At 41.9% G+C, this 24,182-nt stretch overlaps 1 protein-coding gene across 6 annotated transcripts in view; it reads left to right on the top strand.

Annotated features, from left to right (window-relative positions):
- Positions 1-24,182, top strand: part of PEMT (phosphatidylethanolamine N-methyltransferase) — a 77,428-nt gene that overhangs the window by 17,694 nt on the left and 35,552 nt on the right. For all 6 annotated transcript variants that reach the window (XM_077274317.1, XM_077274319.1, XM_077274313.1 and 3 more), the window contains one exon: positions 13,533-13,678. In XM_077274317.1, the coding sequence (XP_077130432.1) occupies positions 13,533-13,678 (146 nt within the window). The remainder of the gene's footprint in view (positions 1-13,532; positions 13,679-24,182) is intronic.

Below are 24,182 nucleotides of genomic sequence, written 5' to 3'. Positions count from 1 at the left end.
AAGCACCAAGTGTCATCTCCTATATCAGTAATGGGAAGAAGATCTGTCTGCACTGAATACAGATTTTACAGCTTTTACCCTTTAATTAAGATTGAAAGATCAGTCCTGGAGGAGAAAGAAGCAACATTTTCTGAACAGAAAAACTACAAAGTTTATGAAAACTGTTGATTTTTATGTGTTTTGGCGCACCGCCGGCACAAAAAAAGTTACATGTAACGTTTTTTTGTGCGTCGGGACCGCCATTTCCGACCGCGCATGTGCGGCCGAAACTCCGCCCCCTCCTCCCCGGACCTTACAATGAAGCAGCGGAAGCGTCTTAAGACTGCTTCCGCTGCCAACGTCGGGCATTTTTGTCACAGTATGCGTCGATACCTTGGGCCGACACAGCGCGACGGCCCCGTACCGACGCTAGTGTCAAAGCAGCCTTACTCTCCTTTACGTAGGGGCAGTATTATAGTAGTTATATTCTTGTACGTAGGGGCAGTATTATAGTAGTTATATTTTTTTTTACATAGGGGCAGTATTATAGTAGTTATATTCTTGTACATAGGGGCAGTATTATAGTAGTTATATTCTTGTACATAGGGGCAGTATTATAGTAGTTATATTCTTGTACATAGGGGCAGTATTATAGTAGTTATATTCTTGTACATAGGAGCAGTATTATAGTAGTTATATTCTTGTACATAGGAGCAGTATTATAGTAGTTATATTCCTGTACATAGGGGCAGTATTATAGTAGTTATATTCTTGTACATAGGGGGCAGTATTATAGTAGTTATATTCTTGTATATAGGGGCAGTATTATAGTAGTTTTATTCTTGTACATAGGGGGCAGTATTATAGTAGTTATATTCCTGTACATAGGAGCAGTATTATAGTAGTTATATTCCTGTACATAGGAGCAGTATTATAGTAGTTATATTCTTGTACATAGGAGCAGTATTATAGTAGTTATATTCCTGTACATAGGGGCAGTATTATAGTAGTTATATTCTTGTACATAGGAGCAGTATTATAGTAGTTATATTCTTGTACATAGGGGCAGTATTATAGTAGTTATATTCCTGTACATAGGGGGCAGCATTATAGTAGTTATATTCTTGTACATAGGAGCAGTATTATAGTAGTAATATTCTTGTACATAGGGGCAGTATTATAGTAGTTATATTATTGTACATAGGGGCAGTATTATAGTAGTTATATTCTTGTACATAGGGGGCAGTATTATAGTAGTTATATTCTTGTACATAGGAGCAGTATTATAGTAGTTATATTCTTGTACATAGGAGCAGTATTATAGTAGTTATATTCTTGTATATAGGAGCAGTATTATAGTAGTTATATTCTTGTACATAGGGGCAGTATTAGGCCATGTTCACACAGTGCGTTTTTTACTGCGGAACCGCGGCGGTTTAGCTTTTTTCCATGCAGGGTACAATACAATGTACCCTATGGAAAACAGGAACCGCTGTGCACATGATCCTGAATTTAAAATAAAAAGCCGCGCTGAATAGCTGCGGGAAAAAAGAAGGAGCATGTCACTTCTTTGTCCGAAACTGCAGCGGTTCTGCACCCATAGACCTCCATTGTGAGGTCAAACCCGCAGTAAAACCCGCAGATCAAAAATATATCTGCGGGTTTTATTGCGGTTTGTGGTGCAGAACCGCTGCAGCAGGAAGTGCGGGGAAGCGGCCGGAAGTGCGTGGGCGGAAGTGCGTGGGCGGAGTGTGTTCCGAAGTGACGGAGGCATACCGTCGCATGGGGATCGTGATTGATTTGGTATGTGTGTGTGTGTGTATGTATGTATGTGTGTGTGTATGCGTGTGTGTCCCCATGCGACGATAGTGCCTCCATTGTGCTAAGTCGCCGTATGGAACTACTACTCCCATCCGGTATTAGGATGGGAGAGTTGTCCCTGTGTCCGGCGACTTAGCACAATTGTAAAGTTACACAAAACACCTACACACAGTACACATACATGACACACAGTACAGTACATACAACACATAACATAGAGTATATACTCACCAACAGCACACTTGTAGGCGAAGCCCTCGATCCTCCAGGAAAAAATCACAAAATAAAAAATCAAATTCATACTCCCTGTCCGCAGAATCCATAAAACGAGTGTCCCACGCCGATCGGCTGCTCTCCGGCGATACACTGCCAGGAGCGAAGCTCCTAGCAGTGTATCGCGCACTGTTCCGGAGTTCAATGGCTCCGGCGTCTCGGTTAACGGCAGTACAGCTGCGTTGAACTTTCCCACGCAGCACTGCCGTTAAGCGAGAGTGCCGGGGTCAATGACCGCCGGTAAACTCGCTCGCGCATGCGCAGTGACACACCGACAGGAACTATGGCTCCTGTCAGTGTGTTGCTGCAGCCGTGGAGAGCAGACATATCTCTGGATGTGTCTGTTCTCCATGGAAGATCTTCGTGGGACCCTCGATGGATTTCTGCGGACAGGGCCAGGGAGTATGAATTTGTTTTTTTATTTTTCATCTTTTTCAGGTCGAGGGTCTTCAGGACGGATTGAGCGTACAATAAAATATGGTCAAAAAGTGTGTGTCTTTATTTCATTAAAATATTTTTTTTCTAGTGTTTGTGGGTTTTTTTTTAACCCTTTCATTAGATTAATAATGGATAGGCGTCTTATTGACGCCTCTCCATTATTAACCGGGCTTAATGCCACCTTACAATAGCAAGGTGGCATTAACCCCCCATTACCCCATATCCCACCGCTACAGGGAGTGGGAAGAGAGTGGCCAAGTGCCAGAATAGGTGCATCTTCCAGATGTGCCTTTTCTGGGGTGGCTGGGGGCAGATGTTTGTAGCCACGGGGGGGCCAATAACCATGGACCCTCTCCTGGCTATTAATATCTGCCCTCAGTCACTGGCTTTACCACTCTGGCGGAGAAAATTGCGCGGGAGCCCACGCCAATTTTTTCCGCCATTTAACCCTTTGATAGCATTAATAATGGATAGGCGTCTTATTGACGCCTCTCCATTATTAACCGGGATTAATGCCACCTTACAATAGCAAAAATACGTGCAACTGAAATACGTGGCACGTATATACATGGCACTTAAATACGTGATACGTGGCACTTAAATACGTGGCACTGAAATACGTGGCACTGAAATACGTCATACGTGGCACTGAAATACGTGGCACTGAAATACGTGGCGCGTATATACGTGGCACTGAAATACGTGGCACTTAAATACGTGATACGTGGCACTTAAATACGTGGCACTTAGGCTACGTTCACATTTGCGTTGTGCGCCGCAGCGTCGGCGCAACGCACAACGCAAACAAAAACGCAGCAAAACGCATGCACAACGCTGCGTTTTGCGCCGCATGCGTCCTTTTTTTGATTGATTTTGGACGCAGCAAAAATGCAACTTGCTGCGTCCTCTGCGCCCGGACGCGTGCGCCGCAGTGACGCATGCGGCGCAAAACGCAAGCGCGACGCATGTCCATGCGCCCCCATGTTAAATATAGGGGCGCATGACGCATGCGGCGACGCTGCGGCACCCGACGCTGCGGCACAGACCGCAAATGTGAACGTAGACTTAAATAGCTGAATAGAGCTGGATCCGCGGGCTGTGATCTGGCCTACGCTCAGCACTCTGCGGAGCGCTGTCATTCAAAACACGTCCACTCATTTTGGTGTTTAGTCCCAAAATGGAGGATGGAAGAAGAAAAGGGTTGGACAAGGAAATGACATCATTTCTTTTTTTTTTTTTTCCCCACTGCAGTTAAAGCTTTATTTGTGTCAAACACAGACAATCTGCAGAGAAAACTGCATAAAAAACCGCACTAAAAACCGCATCAAAAACGCACCAAAAACCGCACCTGCGTTTTCTGCCAAGAGCTGCGGTTTTTGTCCTGAAAAAAAAGGATTGAAATCAGGAACGTGTGAACATACCCTTATAGTGGTTTTATTCTTGTACATAGGGGGCAGCATTATAGTAGTTATATTCTTGTACATAGGAGCAGTATTATAGTAGTTATATTCCTGTACATAGAGCAGTATTATAGTAGTTACCGGTATATTCTTGTACATAGGGGGCAGCATTATAGTAGTTATATTCTTGTACATAGGGGGCAGTATTATAGTAGTTATATGCTTGTACATAGGGGGCAGTATTATTGTAGTTATATTCTTGTACATAGGAGCAGTATTATAGTAGTTATATTCCTGTACATAGAGCAGTATTATAGTAGTTACCGGTATATTCTTGTACATAGGGGGCAGCATTATAGTAGTTATATTCTTGTACATAGGGGGCAGTATTATAGTAGTTATATTCTTGTACATAGGGGCAGTATTATAGTAGTTATATTCTTGTACATATGGGGCAGTATTATAGTAGTTATATTCTTGTACATAGGAGCAGTATTATAGTAGTTATATTCTTGTACATAGGGGCAGTATTATAGTAGTTATACTCTTGTATATAGAAGCCGTATTATAGTAGTTATATTCTTGTACATAGAGGCAGTATTATAGTAGTTATATTCTTGTACATAGGGACAGTATTACAGTAGTTATAATGTACATAGGAGCAGTATTATAGTAGTTATATTCTTATACATAGGGGCAGTATTATAGTAGTTATATTCTTGTACATAGGGGGCAGTATTATAGTAGTTATATTCTTGTACATAGAGGCAGTATTATAGTAGTTATATTCTTGTACATAGGAGCAGTATTATAGTAGTTATATTCTTGTACATAGTAGCAGTATTATAGTAGTTATATTCTTGTACATAGGAGCAGTATTATAGTAGTTATATTCTTGTACATAGGAGCAGTATTATAGTAGTTATATTCTTGTACATAGGAGCAGTATTATAGTAGTTATATTCTTGTACATAGGGGGCAGTATTATAGTAGTTATATTCTTGTACATATGAGCAGTATTATAGTAGCTATATTCTTGTACATAGTAGCAGTATTATAGTAGTTATATTCTTGTACATAGGAGCAGTATTATAGTAGTTATATTCTTGTACATAGGAGCAGTATTATAGTAGTTATATTCTTGTAGATAGGGGGCAGTATTATAGTAGTTATACTCTTGTATATAGAAGCCGTATTATAGTAGTTATATTCTTGTACATAGGGGCAGTATTATAGTAGTTATATTCTTGTACATAGGGGCAGTATTATAGTAGTTATATTCTTGTACATAGGGACAGTATTATAGTAGTTATAATGTACATAGGAGCAGTATTATAGTAGTTATATTCTTGTACATAGGAGGCAGTATTATAGTAGTTATATTCTTGTACATAGGAGCAGTATTATAGTAGTTATATTCTTGTACATAGGAGCAGTATTATAGTAGTTATATTCTTGTACATAGGAGCAGTATTATAGTAGTTATTTTCTTGTAGATAGGGGCAGTATTATAGTAGTTATATTCTTGTACATAGGAGGCAGTATTATAGTAGTTATATTCTTGTACATAGGAGCAGTATTATAGTAGTTATATTCTTGTACATAGGGGCAGTATTATAGTAGTTATATTCTTGTACATAGGGACAGTATTATAGTAGTTATAATGTACATAGGAGCAGTATTATAGTAGTTATATTCTTGTACATAGGAGGCAGTATTATAGTAGTTATATTCTTGTACATAGGAGCAGTATTATAGTAGTTATATTCTTGTACATAGGAGCAGTATTATAGTAGTTATATTCTTGTAGATAGGAGCAGTATTATAGTAGTTATTTTCTTGTAGATAGGGGCAGTATTATAGTAGTTATATTCTTGTACATATGAGGCAGTATTATAGTAGTTATATTCTTGTACATAGGAGCAGTATTATAGTAGTTATATTCTTGTACATAGGGGCAGTATTATAGTAGTTATATTCTTGTACATAGGAGCAGTATTATAGTAGTTATATTCTTGTACATAGGAGCAGTATTATAGTAGTTATATTCCTGTATATAGGAGCAGTATTATAGTAGTTATATTCTTGTACATAGGGGCAGTATTATAGTAGTTATATTCTTGTAGATAGGGGGCAGTATTACAAATCTCTTAGAATATATTCTGTGTATTTTCCTCTTTTGTGCCCTTTGTACCTCTTTGGCAGTAAAGGATGTAGATCATCTCTGTATTTTTGTTTTACTTCTATGTTAAACTTCCTGAATGTAATGTATCACAGTGACAGCATGCTTATACCACTTGGCGAGTGTCCAGTGCCAGTTACATAACACGGTTGTAGTCCCGTCCAATATTTTGGTAATTCTCCTCGCATTATTTCCAGTGATGCCTTTTTGTTTTGGAGTTTTTGGGTCCCGTGAAGCTGTGATATTCAGATAACCGGTGATTTGGTGGAGATTACTCATTTATTACTTTGGCATGCAGGAATATTTTGCACGGTCTTTGTTTTCTGTTACATTGGAAATACATTGTTCTGCATGGAAGCTGTGAACAGAAAACTATTCTAATTATTTTAAATTGTAATGTTCTGTAAAGTTGCCATATTTTACTTATTTTTCATATATTGTAGCAAAATGGAAGTGAAATGTTTAAGGCCTTGTGTTGCACAGTCGCCATTTTGGAAGAAATGCTGGTATTTGTAGTTGTTTATGGTTTTGTATATATATATTTTTTGTTTATTTTGTGACTAAGAAGCCCGGCTCACCCCCTGCATCCTCCCTGGTACGTGCAGCATCGGTCGCTGGTTTTATAAAGTTCCCCTCTCTATAATTCTGAAGTTGGCGGACTTTGGGCGTCTCGCCGTCCTCGTCGCGTTCATTGTTTCCTTTCCTTCTTGTAATTTTCCTTTGTGGATTAATATGAAAATTAAAAATAAATGCGCTCAGGCCATCTCCATAGAGGTGCCGGCCCCCGCTGTGTAAAATAGGTAATTAGGTTAAATGAGCATTTAATTACAGCCAATGCTGGCCGCGGCGTTTCTGGGCAAATGCCGGCTGTTTGCTCTGCCATACATGGCTCCGCTGCCGTATCTGACCCTCGCGGAAATACACCGTGCAGAGCCTTGTGTGCGCCAGGCAGAGCGGTGCCAAGAAGCAGATGGTGCTGAACACGGCTGAATGTACCGCTCCCAAGAGTACGGTACACGCTGAAATGATCCCTGGCAGGAACTGCAGAGCCAGTACTCTACGCAGGGGGCCCCAAAGGAACCTGCAGAATTTGGGCTCTTCTTGAAATTTACTTTCTGATGTTTTAATAGCTGCGCCATGATACATTAACATTTCTGCAGAACTCTGAGCTGAAATCTCCAAAAAGCAGAATAGTGAGTGTCTCCAAAAAGCAGAATAGTGAGTGCAGCTCTGGGGTGTAATACAGGATGTAACTCAGGATCAGTAATGTAATGTATATACACAGTGACTGCACCAGCAGAATAGTGAGTGCAGCTCTGGGGTATAATACAGGATGTAACTCAGGATCAGTAATGTAATGTATGTACACAGTGACTGCACCAGCAGAATAGTGAGTGCAGCTCTGGGGTGTAATACAGGATGTAACTCAGGATCAGTAATGTAATGTATGTACACAGTGACTGCACCAGCAGAATAGTGAGTGCAGCTCTGGGGTATAATACAGGATGTAACTCAGGATCAGTAATGTAATGTATGTACACAGTGACTGCACCAGCAGAATAGTGAGTGCAGCTCTGGGGTATAATACAGGAGGTAACTCAGGATCAGTAATGTAATGTATGTACACAGTGACTGCACCAGCAGAATAGTGAGTGCAGCTCTGGGGTATAATACAGGAGGTAACTCGGGATCAGTAATGTAATGTATGTACACAGTGACTGCACCAGCAGAATAGTGAGTGCAGCTCTGGGGTATAATACAGGAGGTAACTCGGGATCAGTAATGTAATGTATGTACACAGTGACTGCACCAGCAGAATAGTGAGTGCAGCTCTGGGGTATAATACAGGAGGTAACTCAGGATCAGTAATGTAATGTATGTACACAGTGAATGCACCAGCAGAATAGTGAGTGCAGCTCTGGGGTATAATACAGGATGTAACTCGGGATCAGTAATGTAATGTATGTACACAGTGACTGCACCAGCAGAATAGTGAGTGCAGCTCTGGGGTATAATACAGGATGTAACTCAGGATCAGTAATGTAATGTATGTACACAGTGACTGCACCAGCAGAATAGTGAGTGCAGCTCTGGGGTATAATACAGGATGTAACTCAGGATCAGTAATGTAATGTATGTACACAGTGAATGCACCAGCAGAATAGTGAGTGCAGCTCTGGGGTATAATACAGGATGTAACTCAGGATCAGTAATGTAATGTATGTACACAGTGACTGCACCAGCAGAATAGTGAGTGCAGCTCTGGGGTATAATACAGGAGGTAACTCAGGATCAGTAATGTAATGTATGTACACAGTGACTGCACCAGCAGAATAGTGAGTGCAGCTCTGGGGTATAATACAGGAGGTAACTCAGGATCAGTAATGTAACGTATGTACACAGTGACTGCACCAGCAGAATAGTGAGTGCAGCTCTGGGGTATAATACAGGATGTAACTCAGGATCAGTAATGTAATGTATGTACACAGTGACTGCACCAGCAGAATAGTGAGTGCAGCTCTGGGGTATAATACAGGAGGTAACTCAGGATCAGTAATGTAACGTATGTACACAGTGACTGCACCAGCAGAATAGTGAGTGCAGCTCTGGGGTATAATACAGGAGGTAACTCGGGATCAGTAATGTAATGTATGTACACAGTGACTGCACCAGCAGAATAGTGAGTGCAGCTCTGGGGTATAATACAGGAGGTAACTCAGGATCAGTAATGTAATGTATGTACACAGTGAATGCACCAGCAGAATAGTGAGTGCAGCTCTGGGGTATAATACAGGATGTAACTCGGGATCAGTAATGTAATGTATGTACACAGTGACTGCACCAGCAGAATAGTGAGTGCAGCTCTGGGGTATAATACAGGATGTAACTCAGGATCAGTAATGTAATGTATGTACACAGTGACTGCACCAGCAGAATAGTGAGTGCAGCTCTGGGGTATAATACAGGATGTAACTCAGGATCAATAATGTAATGTATGTACACAGTGAATGCACCAGCAGAATAGTGAGTGCAGCTCTGGGGTATAATACAGGATGTAACTCAGGATCAGTAATGTAATGTATGTACACAGTGACTGCACCAGCAGAATAGTGAGTGCAGCTCTGGGGTATAATACAGGAGGTAACTCAGGATCAGTAATGTAATGTATGTACACAGTGACTGCACCAGCAGAATAGTGAGTGCAGCTCTGGGGTATAATACAGGAGGTAACTCAGGATCAGTAATGTAACGTATGTACACAGTGACTGCACCAGCAGAATAGTGAGTGCAGCTCTGGGGTATAATACAGGATGTAACTCAGGATCAGTAATGTAACGTATGTACACAGTGACTGCACCAGCAGAATAGTGAGTGCAGCTCTGGGGTATAATACAGGATGTATCTCAGGATCAGTAATGTAATGTATGTACACAGTGACTGCACCAGCAGAATAGTGAGTGCAGCTCTGGGGTATAATACAGGGGGTAACTCAGGATCAGTAATGTAATGTATGTACACAGTGAATGCACCAGCAGAATAGTGAGTGCAGCTCTGGGGTATAATACAGGATGTAACTCAGGATCAGTAATGTAATGTATGTACACAGTGACTGCACCAGCAGAATAGTGAGTGCAGCTCTGGGGTATAATACAGGATGTAACTCAGGATCAGTAATGTAATGTATGTACACAGTGACTGCACCAGCAGAATAGTGAGTGCAGCTCTGGAGTATAATACAGGATGTAACTCAGGATCAGTAATGTAATGTATGTACACAGTGACTGCACCAGCAGAATAGTGAGTGCAGCTCTGGAGTATAATACAGGACGTAACTCAGGATCAGTAATATAATGTATGTACACAGTGACTGCACCAGCAGAATAGTGAGTGCAGCTCTGGAGTATAATACAGGATGTAACTCAGGATCAGTAATGTAATGTATGTACACAGTGACTGCACCAGCAGAATAGTGAGTGCAGCTCTGGGGTATAATACAGGATGTAACTCAGGATCAGTAATGTAATGTATGTACACAGTGACTGCACCAGCAGAATAGTGAGTGCAGCTCTGGGGTATAATACAGGATGTAACTCAGGATCAGTAATGTAATGTATGTACACAGTGACTGCACCAGCAGAATAGTGAGTGCAGCTCTGGAATATAATACAGGAGGTTACTCAGGATCAGTACAGGATCTGCAGTATTACTATGTCCCCCGTTTGTACTGTGCCCATGTAGTGTAGGTTCTGGGTTGGCTTCTCCTGGGCAGTAGGTCCTTGTTGTTCTCGCTGTGTAGTCCTTTCTCTTGCTCGGGTGTTATTATCGCTGAGTCTAATCTGTCCCTCCCAGTTTGTTTTTCGGCCTTTCGCTGTCGCTGCCAGCAGTGAGAATTTTTATACACCTATGTGAAAAGAAAAAAGGAAATGCATAAAAAAAAAAAAGGTTTGGGGGTCTGTCACCAGATTTTTGAGACCTGTAATGTTTTCACTTTTCAATGTATGGAATTACGGGCAGAAGGCTTTTGTTCGTCTCTTTCCACTGTAGTTGTGGTGTTTTCAAGTTTGTTTGTTTTGTTTTTCCCTTTACTTTATGGTTTGATTAACTTATTAACTTCTATTTTGATATTTACAGACACGGCGATGCCACATAACTCGTATATTTGTTTTTTTTATGTTTAAGAGGGAATAAAAGGAGTTGTAAAAAGTAAATCAATAAAAATGTGAATATTTTAATGACTTTTTTATTATTAGTCCCTTTGATTTTGAGCCTGTTAGGAGTTGTAGTTTTCTGGCAGGACGTCAGGTTTGCAGCATATTGGGAGTTATACTCTTAAGAAGATCCCTAGTTTTGTAGCTCTAAAACGTTGTGCGTCATTGGAACGTTATTTTATCCTCCGGGCAGATAAGATTAGGGAGTTTTATATATTTGTGGACAGTAACGTCTATTGTGAAGTGTCGCATATCAGACGGCCCTGTTATGTAACGCCGAGGCCCGAACTGTAACACAAGACCCAACATCAAAGGTAGGGACGTGTTTTGCAACAGTTACATTTCTTCCAAGCAGAGGCTGAATTGAGATTGCAGCTCAGAATGTGACTGGAGTATTAGACGTGGTGAAGAAATGCTTTACAGACTGCTAAATCCCTGCTGGTGCGTGTAAGGGAGCCGGACCTTTGGGTGTTTTATACGCCGCTGCTCCCAGCATAACTTTCCGCCTTGTAAATGGAGGGCATAATGTGGGAGCTGCAGGAGGAGTTTAATAGTAACCTGGCAGCGTGAATTGTCTCTTGATTCACATGACGGCCCCCTGCCTGCTGAGCACCAGCGCCCCCCCACACACAGCAGATGGCCCCTCCAGAGTCGGCATCGGCCCTCTGTATGTGAGGGGTTCCTTCATGCAGAAAGCAAACAGCTCAGGTTATGACAAAGTGCAGTAATGTGTCCGATAAGAGATCCTCGAGATGTGTTGTGTCTGCAGAGATGAGAGCGTGGCGCAGAGATGAGAGCGTGGCGCAGAGATGAGAGCGTGGCGCAGAGATGAGAGCGTGGCGCAGAGATGAGAGCGTGGCGCAGAGATGAGAGCGTGGCGCAGAGATGAGAGCGTGGCGCAGAGATGAGAGCGTGGCGCAGAGATGAGAGCGTGGCGCAGAGATGAGAGCGTGGCGCAGAGATGAGAGCGTGGCGCAGAGATGAGAGCGTGGCGCAGAGATGAGAGCGTGGCGCAGAGATGAGAGCGTGGCGCAGAGATGAGAGCGTGGCGCAGAGCATCGCTCCCTTAACCTCTTCAGTCTTTATAGGCGTCGGCAGTGTAAAAATTGCAAGCTTTTTGGAGACAGCTGGTTCCGGATGGATGCCCTGTAGATTATGCCAACTTCTTCTTGCCCCACAGTGATGTTTTCCTTGCCAGTTATAGTTTACATACCAGTTAGTATTTCTGTAAATCTGGTTGACAACCGTTGTGGACAATTATTCGGCCTCCTGCATTGGTTGTCAACTTGGCAGATGACCATAACGTTTTCTACCCAGTGTACACGTCCATGTTACCCTGGCTTCTCGGGTCACATGAGGCCTAATGTTTTGTTTGCCGACTTTGCAGATCTGCAATGTACACAACCATTATGTGTGATCGGAAACTCGCGGCTCCTAATGTGCGGGTGGAAGAGTCATCACTCCGGCCCGGTTCTTCCTTTGCAGTGGTCATCACTTACATGGGGTCTAATAAGGTTGCAAGCATCATCTTCTATCTATACTCTAATACTACAGTACATATTAAACAAGCGATCATATGATGGCTTCATTCTCCCTAAGGATACTATAAAATAAATTATAAAATGAAGATTTTTTTTTTAAAGATATTAAATCTATAAAAATTAGAATTTCCCAAGAAATTGAAAAAAAAAATTACCATGTGGTATCGCTGCTTCAGGAAAAGTCCAGTCTATGAAAATATTAAATAAAAAATAAATAAAATCAAATTGCCAGAATTGCTATTTTTGTGTCACTGGAACTTCATCCCACACACCTTACCCTCCAAAAAATGCAATAAAATCATTCAAAACATGTTATTTAACCTAAAATAATAGAAAAAAAGTCAGCTTGCCATGCAAAAAAACCAACAAATCCTTAGCATAATCAACGTAAAATGTCTCAGAAATAATTATTTATTTATTTATTTTTTTTTACAAAAAAGACAAAAAATGTTTTTATTTTTAAGTACGTTATATGGTAAAATGAATTGTGTTATCAGAACTACAACTCGTCTTGCAAAATATGAGCTCTTAAACAGCGATAGTGAAGTGAAACTAAAAAAGTTATGTCTCTTGGAAGAAGGGGAGGAAAAAAGTGCAAAAATTAAACTTTAAGAACAGATGTTTTTCGTCATAAAGTCACTTTCACTTATGGATAAAGAGATGAACAATCTTTAGATAAAAATCAGGAGCTCTTTGACCTCGGGAGGAAGGAAATCTGGAAATGGTCCAACAGTCAGATTCATGGAAGAATTCCTGGTTGTATAAAGACTAGATGGCCTCTCTATTGTGGGTGTTCAGAGAGAAGCCTGGAGCTCGGGACCAACCCAAAATGTGATTTATCTGGAAACGCAATAGCTCAGATTGTTGTTTTTCTCTACATCCCGTACTCAGAGTAAAGTTTAGATTGTACTTGCTGGAAAATGCCTGTAGCATAGAGTGCTGGCTGCTCGTGGGAGGGCATGGGCGGGGCTTTTACTATGCAGGGGTGGGGCTTACCACTTCTAACTCTTAATTTTTTAGCCATTGTGAGGTGCCACCACACTTATGTCCACCACGTACGTCATCTTTAATAATAGACACAAATTCCTGCCAGGTTTCCTGTGTGCCTTCCGCTAGCCGGGGTAATAGTCAGTGTTTGGGGGGTTCTCATCGTCTGTTCTCTCACAAGTGTCTCTGATTATTTTTGCAGCTTCACAGAAGCTATTTCCAGCCAGCCGCACTCGTGGTTTCTGAAGAGGCCAGAATTCTATTATCTTGGAGTGGCGCTGGTGGCGTGCGGCTTCGCTCTCGTTATCACCAGCTTCCTGGCGCTGGGATTTGTTGGAACCTATCTCGGTAATTTTTCTCTATTTTGTGTATGACAGATTTGTAGCTGGTATTGACGGCTGCCCGGCGGAGGAAGCCCCATGTGGTGTCAGTGCAGACGTATATCGCTGCCGGCTCCAGACATCACATTCTGTAAATGGTGGATTGGGGCTAGAGGGGGCTCTGACGGAAAAGGAATTAATTCAGCTACTCTGGTTCTTGCGAAATTATTTGAAGGAAAAGATTAAAGTCTCATACTCCGGTATTCTCACTTTGTGTGTTAGTTATGCCCGTCGGTTCAATGTTGGTGTAAACTTCTGCAAACTCTTGTGGAAATAGTGGACTATATAAAAAAAATCTTTGGCCGTTTTGAGTTTATAGCTCCTATGCGAACCGTGTGTTTCCATGTATACAGGCTTTTAACAAACTATTTGAGCTTCTTAGCTGCATACATTTATTTATGGGTTATTCACCCCCCAAAAATTCACTGTTAATGGGTGGGTGCTCCGGATTCTCAGACATTCCCATAGTTGGTGAATAGTGCGGAAGTTCAATATACATTTCCCCCCCATGCGCCATTCAAGGCTGGGCTGCAGAGGTCTGTTCTCGGGGGTCCTATAGCCCCTATTTCGATATATCAGATATCCTGGAGACAGTTGCTTAGTGCTTTTCATGGGATAACAACTGTAAGAAGTATCTGTAACATGTGATGCTTCACAGCAGGGAGCACTTCTGTAGCTGAGAACGTATCCAATAAATCCTGGTACAGAATCACTTCTGCAGCTGAGAACGTATCTGATACATCCTGGTAGAGAATCAATTCTGCAGCTGTTAACATATCCGATACATCCTGGTTGAGAATCACTTCTGCAGCCAAGAACGTATCTGATACATCCTGGTAGAGAATCAATTCTGCAGCTGTGAACGTATCCGATACATCCTGGCAGAGAAGCACTTCTGCAGCTGAGAACGTATCTGATACATCCTGGCAGAGAAGCACTTCTGCAGCTGAGAACGTATCCGATACATCTGGTAGAGAATCACTTCAGCTGAGAACGTATCCCATACATCCTGGCAGAGAAGCACTTCTGTAGCTGAGAACGTATCCGATACATCCTGGCAGAGAAGCACTTCTGCAGCTGAGAACGTATCTGATACATCCTGGCAGAGAAGCACTTCTGCAGCTGAGAACATACAGTGAAGGAAATAATTATTTGATCCTTTGCTGATTTTGTAAGTTTGCCCACTGACAAAGACATGAGCAGTCTATAATTTTAAGGGTAGGCTATTTTTCAACATTGAAAGATAGAATATCAAAAATAAAATCCAGAAAATCACACTGTGTAAATTATATAAATTTATTTGCATTTTGCAGTGAGAAATAAGTATTTGATCCCCTACCAACCATTAAGAGTTCTGGCTCCTACAGACCAGATAGACACTACTAATCAACTTGTTACCTGCATTAAAAACACCTGTCTTACATAGTCACCTTTTATAAAAGACTCCTGTCCGCAGACTCAATCAGTCAAACTCTAACCTCTACAACATGGGCAAGACCAAAAAGCTTTATAAGGATGTCAGGGACAAGATCATAGACCTGCACAAAGCTGGAATTGGCTACAAAACCATAAGTAAGGCGCTGGGTGAGAAGGAGACAACTGTTGGTGCAATAGTAAGAAAATGGAAGCAATATAAAAAGCCTGTCAATCGACATCGATCTGGGGTCACCATGCAAACTCTCACCTCGTGGGGTATCCTTGATCATGAGGAAGGTGAGAGATCAGTCTAAAACTACACGGGGGGAACTTGTTAATGATCTCAAGGCAGCTGGGACCACAGTCACCAAGAAAACCACTGTTAACACATTACGCCGTAAAGCTTTTAAATCCTGCAGTGCCCGCAAGGTCCCCCGGCTCAAAATGCACATGTGCAGGCCCGTCTGAAGTTTGCCAATGAATAACTGTATGATTCTGTGAGTGATTGGGAGAAGGTTCTGTGGTCTGATGAGACAAAAATTGAGGTCTTTGGCATTAACTAAACTCGCCAAGTTTGGAGGAAGAGAAATGCTGCCTATGATGCAACGAACACCATACCCACTGTCAAGCATGGAGGTGGAAACATTGTTTTGGGGGTGTTTCTCTGCTAAGGGCACAGGACTACTTCACCGCATCAGTGAGAGAATGGATGGAGCCATGTGCCGTAAAATCCTGAGTGACAACCTCCTTCCCTCCACCAGGACATTAAAAATGGGTCATGGCCGGGTCTTCCAGCAAGATAATGACCCAAAACATACAGCCAAGGCAACAAAGGAGTGGCTCAAAAAAGAAGCACATTAAGGTCATGGAGTGGCCTAGACAGTCTCCAGACCTTAATCCCATAGAAAACTTATGTAGGGAGTTTAAGCTCCGAGTTGCCAAGCCACAGCCTCAAAATCTTAATGATTTAGAAATGATCTGCAAAGAGGAGTGGACCAAAATTCCTCCTGACATGTGCGCAAACCTCATCATCAACTACAAAAAACATCTGACTGCTGGGCTTGCCAACAAGGGTTTTACCACCAAGTATTAAGTCTTGTTTGCCAGAGGGATCAAATACTTATTTCTCATTGCAAAATGCAAATAAATGTATATAATTTATACAATGTGATTTGCTGGATTTTATTTTTGAGATTCTATCTGTCAATGTTAAAATTAACCCACCCTTAATGTTACAGACTGCTCATGTCTTTGTCAGTGGGCAAACTTACAAAATCACCAAGGGATCAAAAATTTCTTTCACTGTATGCGATGCATCCTGGCACTCCTGCAGCTGAGATCAGTTAAAGAAAAAGCTATAAAGCATCAATCATTGCAAAATTTATTATAACAACTGGTATAACATAACATTTAAAAAAATGAATAATATGTTTATTTTCTAGATAATTTTGCCTGTAAGGGGTTAATATAATTACTGATTTCACTTGTGTACAGATTTTTTTAAATACTTCAACCTGGAATCAGCCGGAAAATATTTACTCAAAATATAGGAAATGTAAAAGAAAAAAAAAAAACAGACTGGGTTCACTTTTTTTTTTCTTTCCCAGCAGCTTGTTGGTTTGACTCCATTCCAGCTGAATGTGATTCGCACGGTCGGGTTATGAGACGGCACATTTCACAGTAACCATGTCGTGTCCCATACATTAGCCTCGGATGAGCGGCCCCCTGCACAATGGCAGCTCACACTGACAGCTTCTCCTAAACAGACGCCCGCTATGTATACAGTCCATGGCTCGTCTCCTCTGCAGCCCTGCGTCATCGGCCTGGCGCGAGCTGCAAAGCGCACAATGACCTTTCTCAGCAAGCTGAAGCTGGAGATTTATTTTAATTTTTTTTTTCCTCCCTGTTTTTCACCATTCGGGCCTGTGAATAGAGGTCCTGTTTGTATAGGAGGGGAAATTAAAACAAAATATATATATTTCCTTACTATGACCTTATTCCCTCGCTTACGTAGCAGTGACGAATATTTATCGTTGTATGGGGAGATCAGTTTATTAAAAAAAGCATATTAAAAGTGCAAAAGAGCAAAATAGTGTAACGAAAATTAAAAACTATAGCCCTTTTCATCCTGATCTTCCTGGTTCAGAAATGCATTGCATAGGTCTGTGGCATTTAGGGTCTGTGGATACCTTCTCAAACCTCATGGGCCTTGTTACACATTTTAACTATGCGAAGAACAAAAAAAATTCACCAATAGCTGCTAAAGTTTAAACAAAAATATTCATGCTGCCATTGCGATCCTCCTGGGAGGGATAAGCGGGGGCGTTGCCTGCAGCCACCAATCAAGTGTCTCCTTATCATACTGCTGAGAAATCAAAGTTACAATCCGATTGGATAAAATGATACAATGGGCAACACCCCCGCTTATCCCTTTCAGTAACTTTCCCTTATTTTTCTCTCCATTGCGGCTTTTCTTTTTTCTCGTCTTTTTTGGGGGCTTTTTCGTTATGTTTTGCTATTATGTAACGGGATGTGGCGATGTATTTTACTTTGATGTATACATTCCTCGGTAAATGATGTAACACAAGGCTGTTGACAGCCTGAAGGCGCAGAGCATAACCAGAACCTCTAAGAAGTAGGAAGTAATAGTCTGCAAAAACATGGCTCGCCTCTGTCCCCACGCCCCAGCTAATGGCGGTCCGCCCATGCCCCTGTAATCTGGGCCAAGCTTAAGCTTTCCTAGGTTGTAGAAGTCAACAAAAAATGAATTTAGTTCCTTTGAATCTTCGATGAGCGGCGGAGCGAAGCTGGTCCGTGACAAGGAGCAAACGCAGAACATCCCGCTCATACACAGAGGTCATAGGAAATGAAGTATGGCAGGAGCGACGCTGTCCAGGACCGGCGATCGGCGGACGGGATGGGGTCAAACATCAAGCAAATATTTTCCTGTGATAAATAATTTTGATGTGGAATGTGTGGAAAAGTATACAGTATAGCGAAAATATGTATCTACCGGCAGATCTGGACATCGGTGAGAGCAAGCACACCCTCCACCATGTCTCAAAGTATACCAAAGTGCAGTAATTACACGGCTGTGTCCAGATCAACTTAAGATTTTTTTTTATTATTTTTTCTTAAAGGGATATAGCTGGGAAATGTTCTGCAAATGGAAAACCAGACTACACCTCCAGCTGTCAACTTGCCTTAACGTATATGTCGTAAGCTACCAACGTGCTTCTGTTTCAGGATGTAGTGGATACATTCACTTCTGCAGAAGTGCTTCTCTCCCAGGATCTATCGGATCGGTTCTCAGCTACACAAGTGCTTCCCTACCAGGATATATCTGATACGTCCTCGGCTACAGAAGTGCTTCTCTACCAGGACGTATCGGTTACTTGTTTAGCTACCTAAATGCTTCTCTCCTAGGATGTATCTGATACATTCTCGGCTACGAAAGTGATTATCTACCAGGACATCATATACCTTTTCTGCTTTAGAAGTACTTCTCTTCCAGGATTTCTTGGATACACGTTCTTGGCTATGAAAGTTCTTTTCTATCGGAATGTATCAGATAATTCCTTGGCTACAGAAGTACTTCTCTTCCTGGACGCATTGGATACGTTCTCTGCTCTGGAAGTGCTTCTCTACCTGTATGTATCAGATACGTCCTCCGCTATGGAAGTGCTTCTCTTCCAGTATGTATTGGATACGTTCTCTGCTGTGGAAGTGCTTCTCTACCTGTATGTATCCGATACGTCCTCAGCTATGGAAGTACTTCTCTTCCTGGATGCATTGGATACGTTCTCTACTGCGGAAGTGCTTCTCTACCTATATGTATCGGATACATCCTCAGCTATGGAAGTGCTTCTCTACCTGTATGTATTGAATACGTCCTCTGCTATGGAAGTGCTTCTCTACCTGTATGTTTCAGATGCTTCCTCGGTTATGGAAGTGCTTCTCTTCCAGGACATATCAGATCTGTCCTCGACTATGGAAGTGCTTTGTTACCAGGACATTGAAGATACAGGGAAAAGGCTTAGGGGGTTTATCCTATGAAGGCAAAACCTTTCCCCGTGCCCTAAATATACATCATAAGGGACACCTGACACTTGATAGAGCCACAGAGGACTTCTTGTGCTGCCATACAGGCTTCTGCACGTAGTGTCTAATGTTACATATTGACCACTAAGACAATTAAATTGTATGTAGTGGTGGTGACAACCATACAAAGCCATGTTATACAAATCAACACATAAAGGAACATCAGCCGTGTATTGTATTACCAAAAGATGGCGACTCAACCATAGATATAATACTAATTGGAGAACCATGAGTCGAAAAAGTTGCCAAAAGTAGTTAGATCAAACAGTACAAAATTTATTAAAGATACAATCAATATCAAAATAAAGTATTACCAATTACAATAAAGTGACATAGTGACTACATCCGTGGATACAATAGTGAACTAGGAACACCAGTACGAGACATGAAAATCCTGAGGTATATAGATATACTAGCTGTACTACCCGGCTTCGCCCGGGTTAATGACTGCTGTTAGCAAAATAGAATGTGTTAACAAAAATTTATTCTGCACACAAAAACCACAAAACAAATAGATAGAAATGTAATTATTAAAAGGCAAAAACTAAGCAAATAGAAGCATTTCACAACATATATTAGCTTTGTTATACTGAGAATGTCTTTGTTGCCTATATTAACCAATCAGAGCTCAGGTTAATTAACTGTAGCAAAATAGAAGCTGAGCTGTGATTGGTTGCTATTGGCAGCCTGATAAATCCCCAGCCAACAGGAAGCCCTCCCCCCTGGCAGTATATATTAGCTCACACATACACATAATAGACAGGTCATGTGACTGACAGCTGCCGTATTTCCTATATGGTACATTTGTTGCTCTTGTAGTTTGCTTATTAATCAGATTTTTATTTTTGAAGGACAATACCAGACTTGTGTGTGTTTTAGGGCGAGTTTTATGTGTCAAGTTGTGTGTGTTGAGTTGCGTGTGGCGACATGCATGTAGCGACTTTTGTGTGTTGAGTTGCATGTGACAGGTTAGTGTAGCAAGTTGTGTGCAGCAAGATTTGTGCATGGCGAGTTTTGCGCGTGGCGAGTTTTATGTGTGGTGCATTTTGAGTATGTGCAAGTTTTGTGTGAGGCAACTTTTGCATGTGGTGCAACTTTTGTACATGTGGCAATTTTTCTGTGTGTGCAAGTTTTGCATGAGGTGAGTTTTGCACGTGTGGCGAGTTTTGCGTGAGCCTAGTTTTGCATATGGCGAGTTTTGCATGTAGCGAGTTTTGAGTGGTGACTTTTGTGTTTCGACTTTTATGTGGCGAGGTTGGTGTGTGTGTGTGGTGAAATGTGTGCTGAGGGTGGTATATGTGTTCAAGCACGTGGTAGTGTGTGGCGCATTTTGTGTTTGTGTTCATATCCCCGTGTGTGGTGAGTATCCCATGTCGGGGCCCCACCTTAGCAACTGTACGGTATATACTCTTTGTCGCCATCGCTCTCATTCTTTAAGTCCTCATTGTTCACATCTGGCAGCTGTCAATTTTCCTCCAACACTTTTCCCTTCACTTTTTCCCCATTATGTAGATAGGAGCAAAATTGTTTGGTGAATTGGAACGCGCGGGGTTAAAATTTCACCTCACAACATAGCCTATGACGCTCTCGGGGTCCAGACGTGTGACTGTGCAAAATTTTGTGGCTGTAGCTGCGACGGTACAGATGCCAATCCCGGACATACACACATACATACATACACACATTCAGCTTTATATATTAGATATACCTGTATGTAATCTCCTGTATATAGTATATACCTGTGTGTCATCTCACCTATATATAGTATATATCTGTGTGTCATCTCCTGTATATAGTATATACCTGTATGTCATCTCCTCCTATACATAGCATATACCTGTGTCATCTCCTCCTGTACATACTATATACCTGTAGGTAATCTGCTCCTGTATATAGTATATACCTGTGTGTCATCTCCTCCTGTATATAGTATATACCTGTATGTCATCTCCTCCTGTATGTAGTATGTACCTGTATGTCATCTCCTCCTTTATATAGTATATACCTGTGTGTCATCTCTCCTGTATATAGTATATATCTGTGTGTCATCTCCTCCTGTATATAGTATATACCTGTGTGTCATCTCCCCTGTAAATAGTATATACCTGTGTGTCATCTCCTGTATATAGTATATAGCTGTATGCCATCTCCTCCTGTATTAGCCCTCGTTCACACGTTATTTGGTCAGTATTTTTACCTCAGTATTTGTAAGCTAAAATGGCAGCCTGATAAATCCCCAGCCAACAGTAAGCCCACCCCCTGGCAGTATATATTAGCTCACACATACACATAATAGACTGGTCATGTGACTGACAGCTGCCGGATTCCTATATGGTACATTTGTTGCTCTTGTAGTTTGTCTGCTTATTAATCAGATTTTTATTTTTGAAGGATACCAGACTTGTGTGTGTTTTAGGGCGAGTTTCGTGTGTCAAGTTGTGTGTGTTGAGTTGCGTGTGGCGACATGCATGTAGGGACTTTTGTGAGATGAGTTTTGTGTGGCGACATGCGTGTAGCAACTTTTTGTGTGTCGAGTTGCATGTGACAGGTTAGTGTAGCAAGTTGTGTGCAGCAAGTTTTGCGCATGGCGAGTTTTGCGCGTGGCGAGTTTTATGTGTGGTGCCTTTTGAGTATGTGCAAGTTTTGTGTGAGGCAACTTTTGCATGTGTTGCAACTTTTGTGCATGTGGCAATTTTTCTGCGTGTGGCAATTTTTCTGCGTGTGCAAGTTTTGCGTGTGGCGAGTTTTGCACGTGTGGCGAGTTTTGCATGTGGAGAGTTTTGCGCGTGGCGAGTTTTGAGCGGCGACTTTTGTGTTTCTACTTTTATGTGGCGAGGTTGGTGTATGTGTGGTGAAATGTGCACTGAGGGTGGTATATGTGTTCGAGCACGTGGTAGTGTGTGGCGCATTTTGTGTGTGTGTTCATATCCCCGTGGTGGTGTGATTATCCCATGTTGGGGCCCCACCTTAGCAACTGTACAGTATATACTCTTTGGTGCCATCGCTGTCATTCTTTAAGTCCCCCTTGTTCACATCTGGCAGCTGTTAATTTGCCTCCAACACTTTTCCTTTCATTTTTTCCCCATTATGTAGATAGGGGCAAAATTGTTTGGTGACTTGGAAAGCGCGGGGTTAAAATTTCACCTCACAATATAGCTTTGACGCTCTCAGGGTCCAGACGTGTGACTGTGCAAAATTTTGTGCCTGTAGCTGCGACGCCTCCAACACTTTTCCTTTCACTTTTTCCCCATTATGTAGATAGGGGCAAAATTGTTTGGTGAATTGGAAAGCGCGGGGTTAAAATTTCACCTCACAACATAGCCTATGACGCTCTCGGGGTCCAGACGTGTGACTGTGCAAAATTTTGTGGCTGTAGCTGCTACGGTTCAGATGCCAATCCCGGACATACATACATACATACATACACACATTCAGCTTTATATATTAGATAATACATATACTGTCACAATAGTGTGCACTGAAGACTAACTACCAGATAACGGCAGCCCAGCAAAGATGTATGGTAATAATGTAAAGTGCAAACGTGCTACAAAAATAGCCGGGAGCTACAGCACACACAAAATAAGTAAAGACAGTTAATTACCCATGTGGGATGATGTAGAGGTCCCGTCCGGCGCCCAGTCACATACCCCAACGCGCGTTTCGCGTTTGAACGTTGCCGCTTCCTCAGGGGGCGTGGCTTAATTGAGATCTCAGTCCCATATAAATAGCGGTCACATCCGATCATGTGACTGAGTGAGAAAAGTAAAAAAAAAGTAAAAACTGATACGGTATGATGGGGACAGCAGGAAAAATCGGAGGAAAGGGAGAAGTACACTTACATATCTCAAAGGTAAGAGGAAAAGCCATGTGCCTCATTGAGGCCAATGGGCGTCATAGTGCCCAGTGTGGAAATCCAGCGACACTCTCTTTGTGCCAGAATGCGCTTGATATTTCCACCTCTAATACCACACTTCACTTCACTTTTTAGGGTTATATTATATAATCCAAATATCACTTAAATATTGGTATCTTATCATTTATTACTTTGGTATATATATATATGTATTTTTTAGCACTGTCACTCTTTTAGTATACCGCATAATCTGGCCTGTATTACCTCTCGTTCTCTTCCTGTACCGCGGTCCCGTGTCATGTGTTGGGGGCGTGGCGCCTGCCCGCTCACATGACCGGCGTCGACGTTATGGGAATGAGGCTTGGGATGCACAGAGCTGGACCCGCGGTTCACGCATGCGCATTTTTTACTTTTTTTTTACTTTTCTCACTCGGTCACATGATCGGATGTGACCGCAATTTATATGGGACTGAGATCTCAATTAAGCCACACCCTCTGAGGAAGCGGCAACGTTCAAACGCGAAACGCGCGTTGGGGTATGTGACTGGGCGCCGGACGGGACCTCTACATCATCCCACATGGGTAATTAACTGTCTTTACTTATTTTGTGTGTGCTGTAGCTCCCGGCTATTTTTGTAGCACGTTTGCACTTTACATTATTACCATACATCTTTGCTGGGCTGCCGTTATCTGGTAGTTAGTCTTCAGTGCACACTATTGTGACAGTATATGTATTATATATCTATATACCTCAGGATTTTCATGTCTCGTACTGGTGTTCCTAGTTCACTATTGTATCCACGGATGTAGTCACTATGTCACTTTATTGTAATTGGTAATACTTTATTTTGATATTGATTGTATCTTTAATAAATTTTGTACTGTTTGATCTAACTACTTTTGGCAACTTTTTCGACTCATGGTTCTCCAATTAGTGTTATACAAATCAAGTTGTCGTAGCATCACACATTATGCAGCTCTGCAAAAATGGCAGTGCCCTGACACCGGGCCGCTGACTGGCAGTCCCCTGAGGTATAACCGGCGCCGTTTACCTTTTTTTTTTTTTTCTCTGTCCATGTGCTGTGTGTTTTGCTTTTCA

Source organism: Ranitomeya variabilis, chromosome 7, assembly GCF_051348905.1.
Source record: "Ranitomeya variabilis isolate aRanVar5 chromosome 7, aRanVar5.hap1, whole genome shotgun sequence".
NCBI lineage: Eukaryota > Metazoa > Chordata > Amphibia > Anura > Dendrobatidae > Ranitomeya > Ranitomeya variabilis.
Note: the sequence above shows the minus strand (reverse complement) of the source record. Positions and strands in the feature narration are given on the sequence as shown.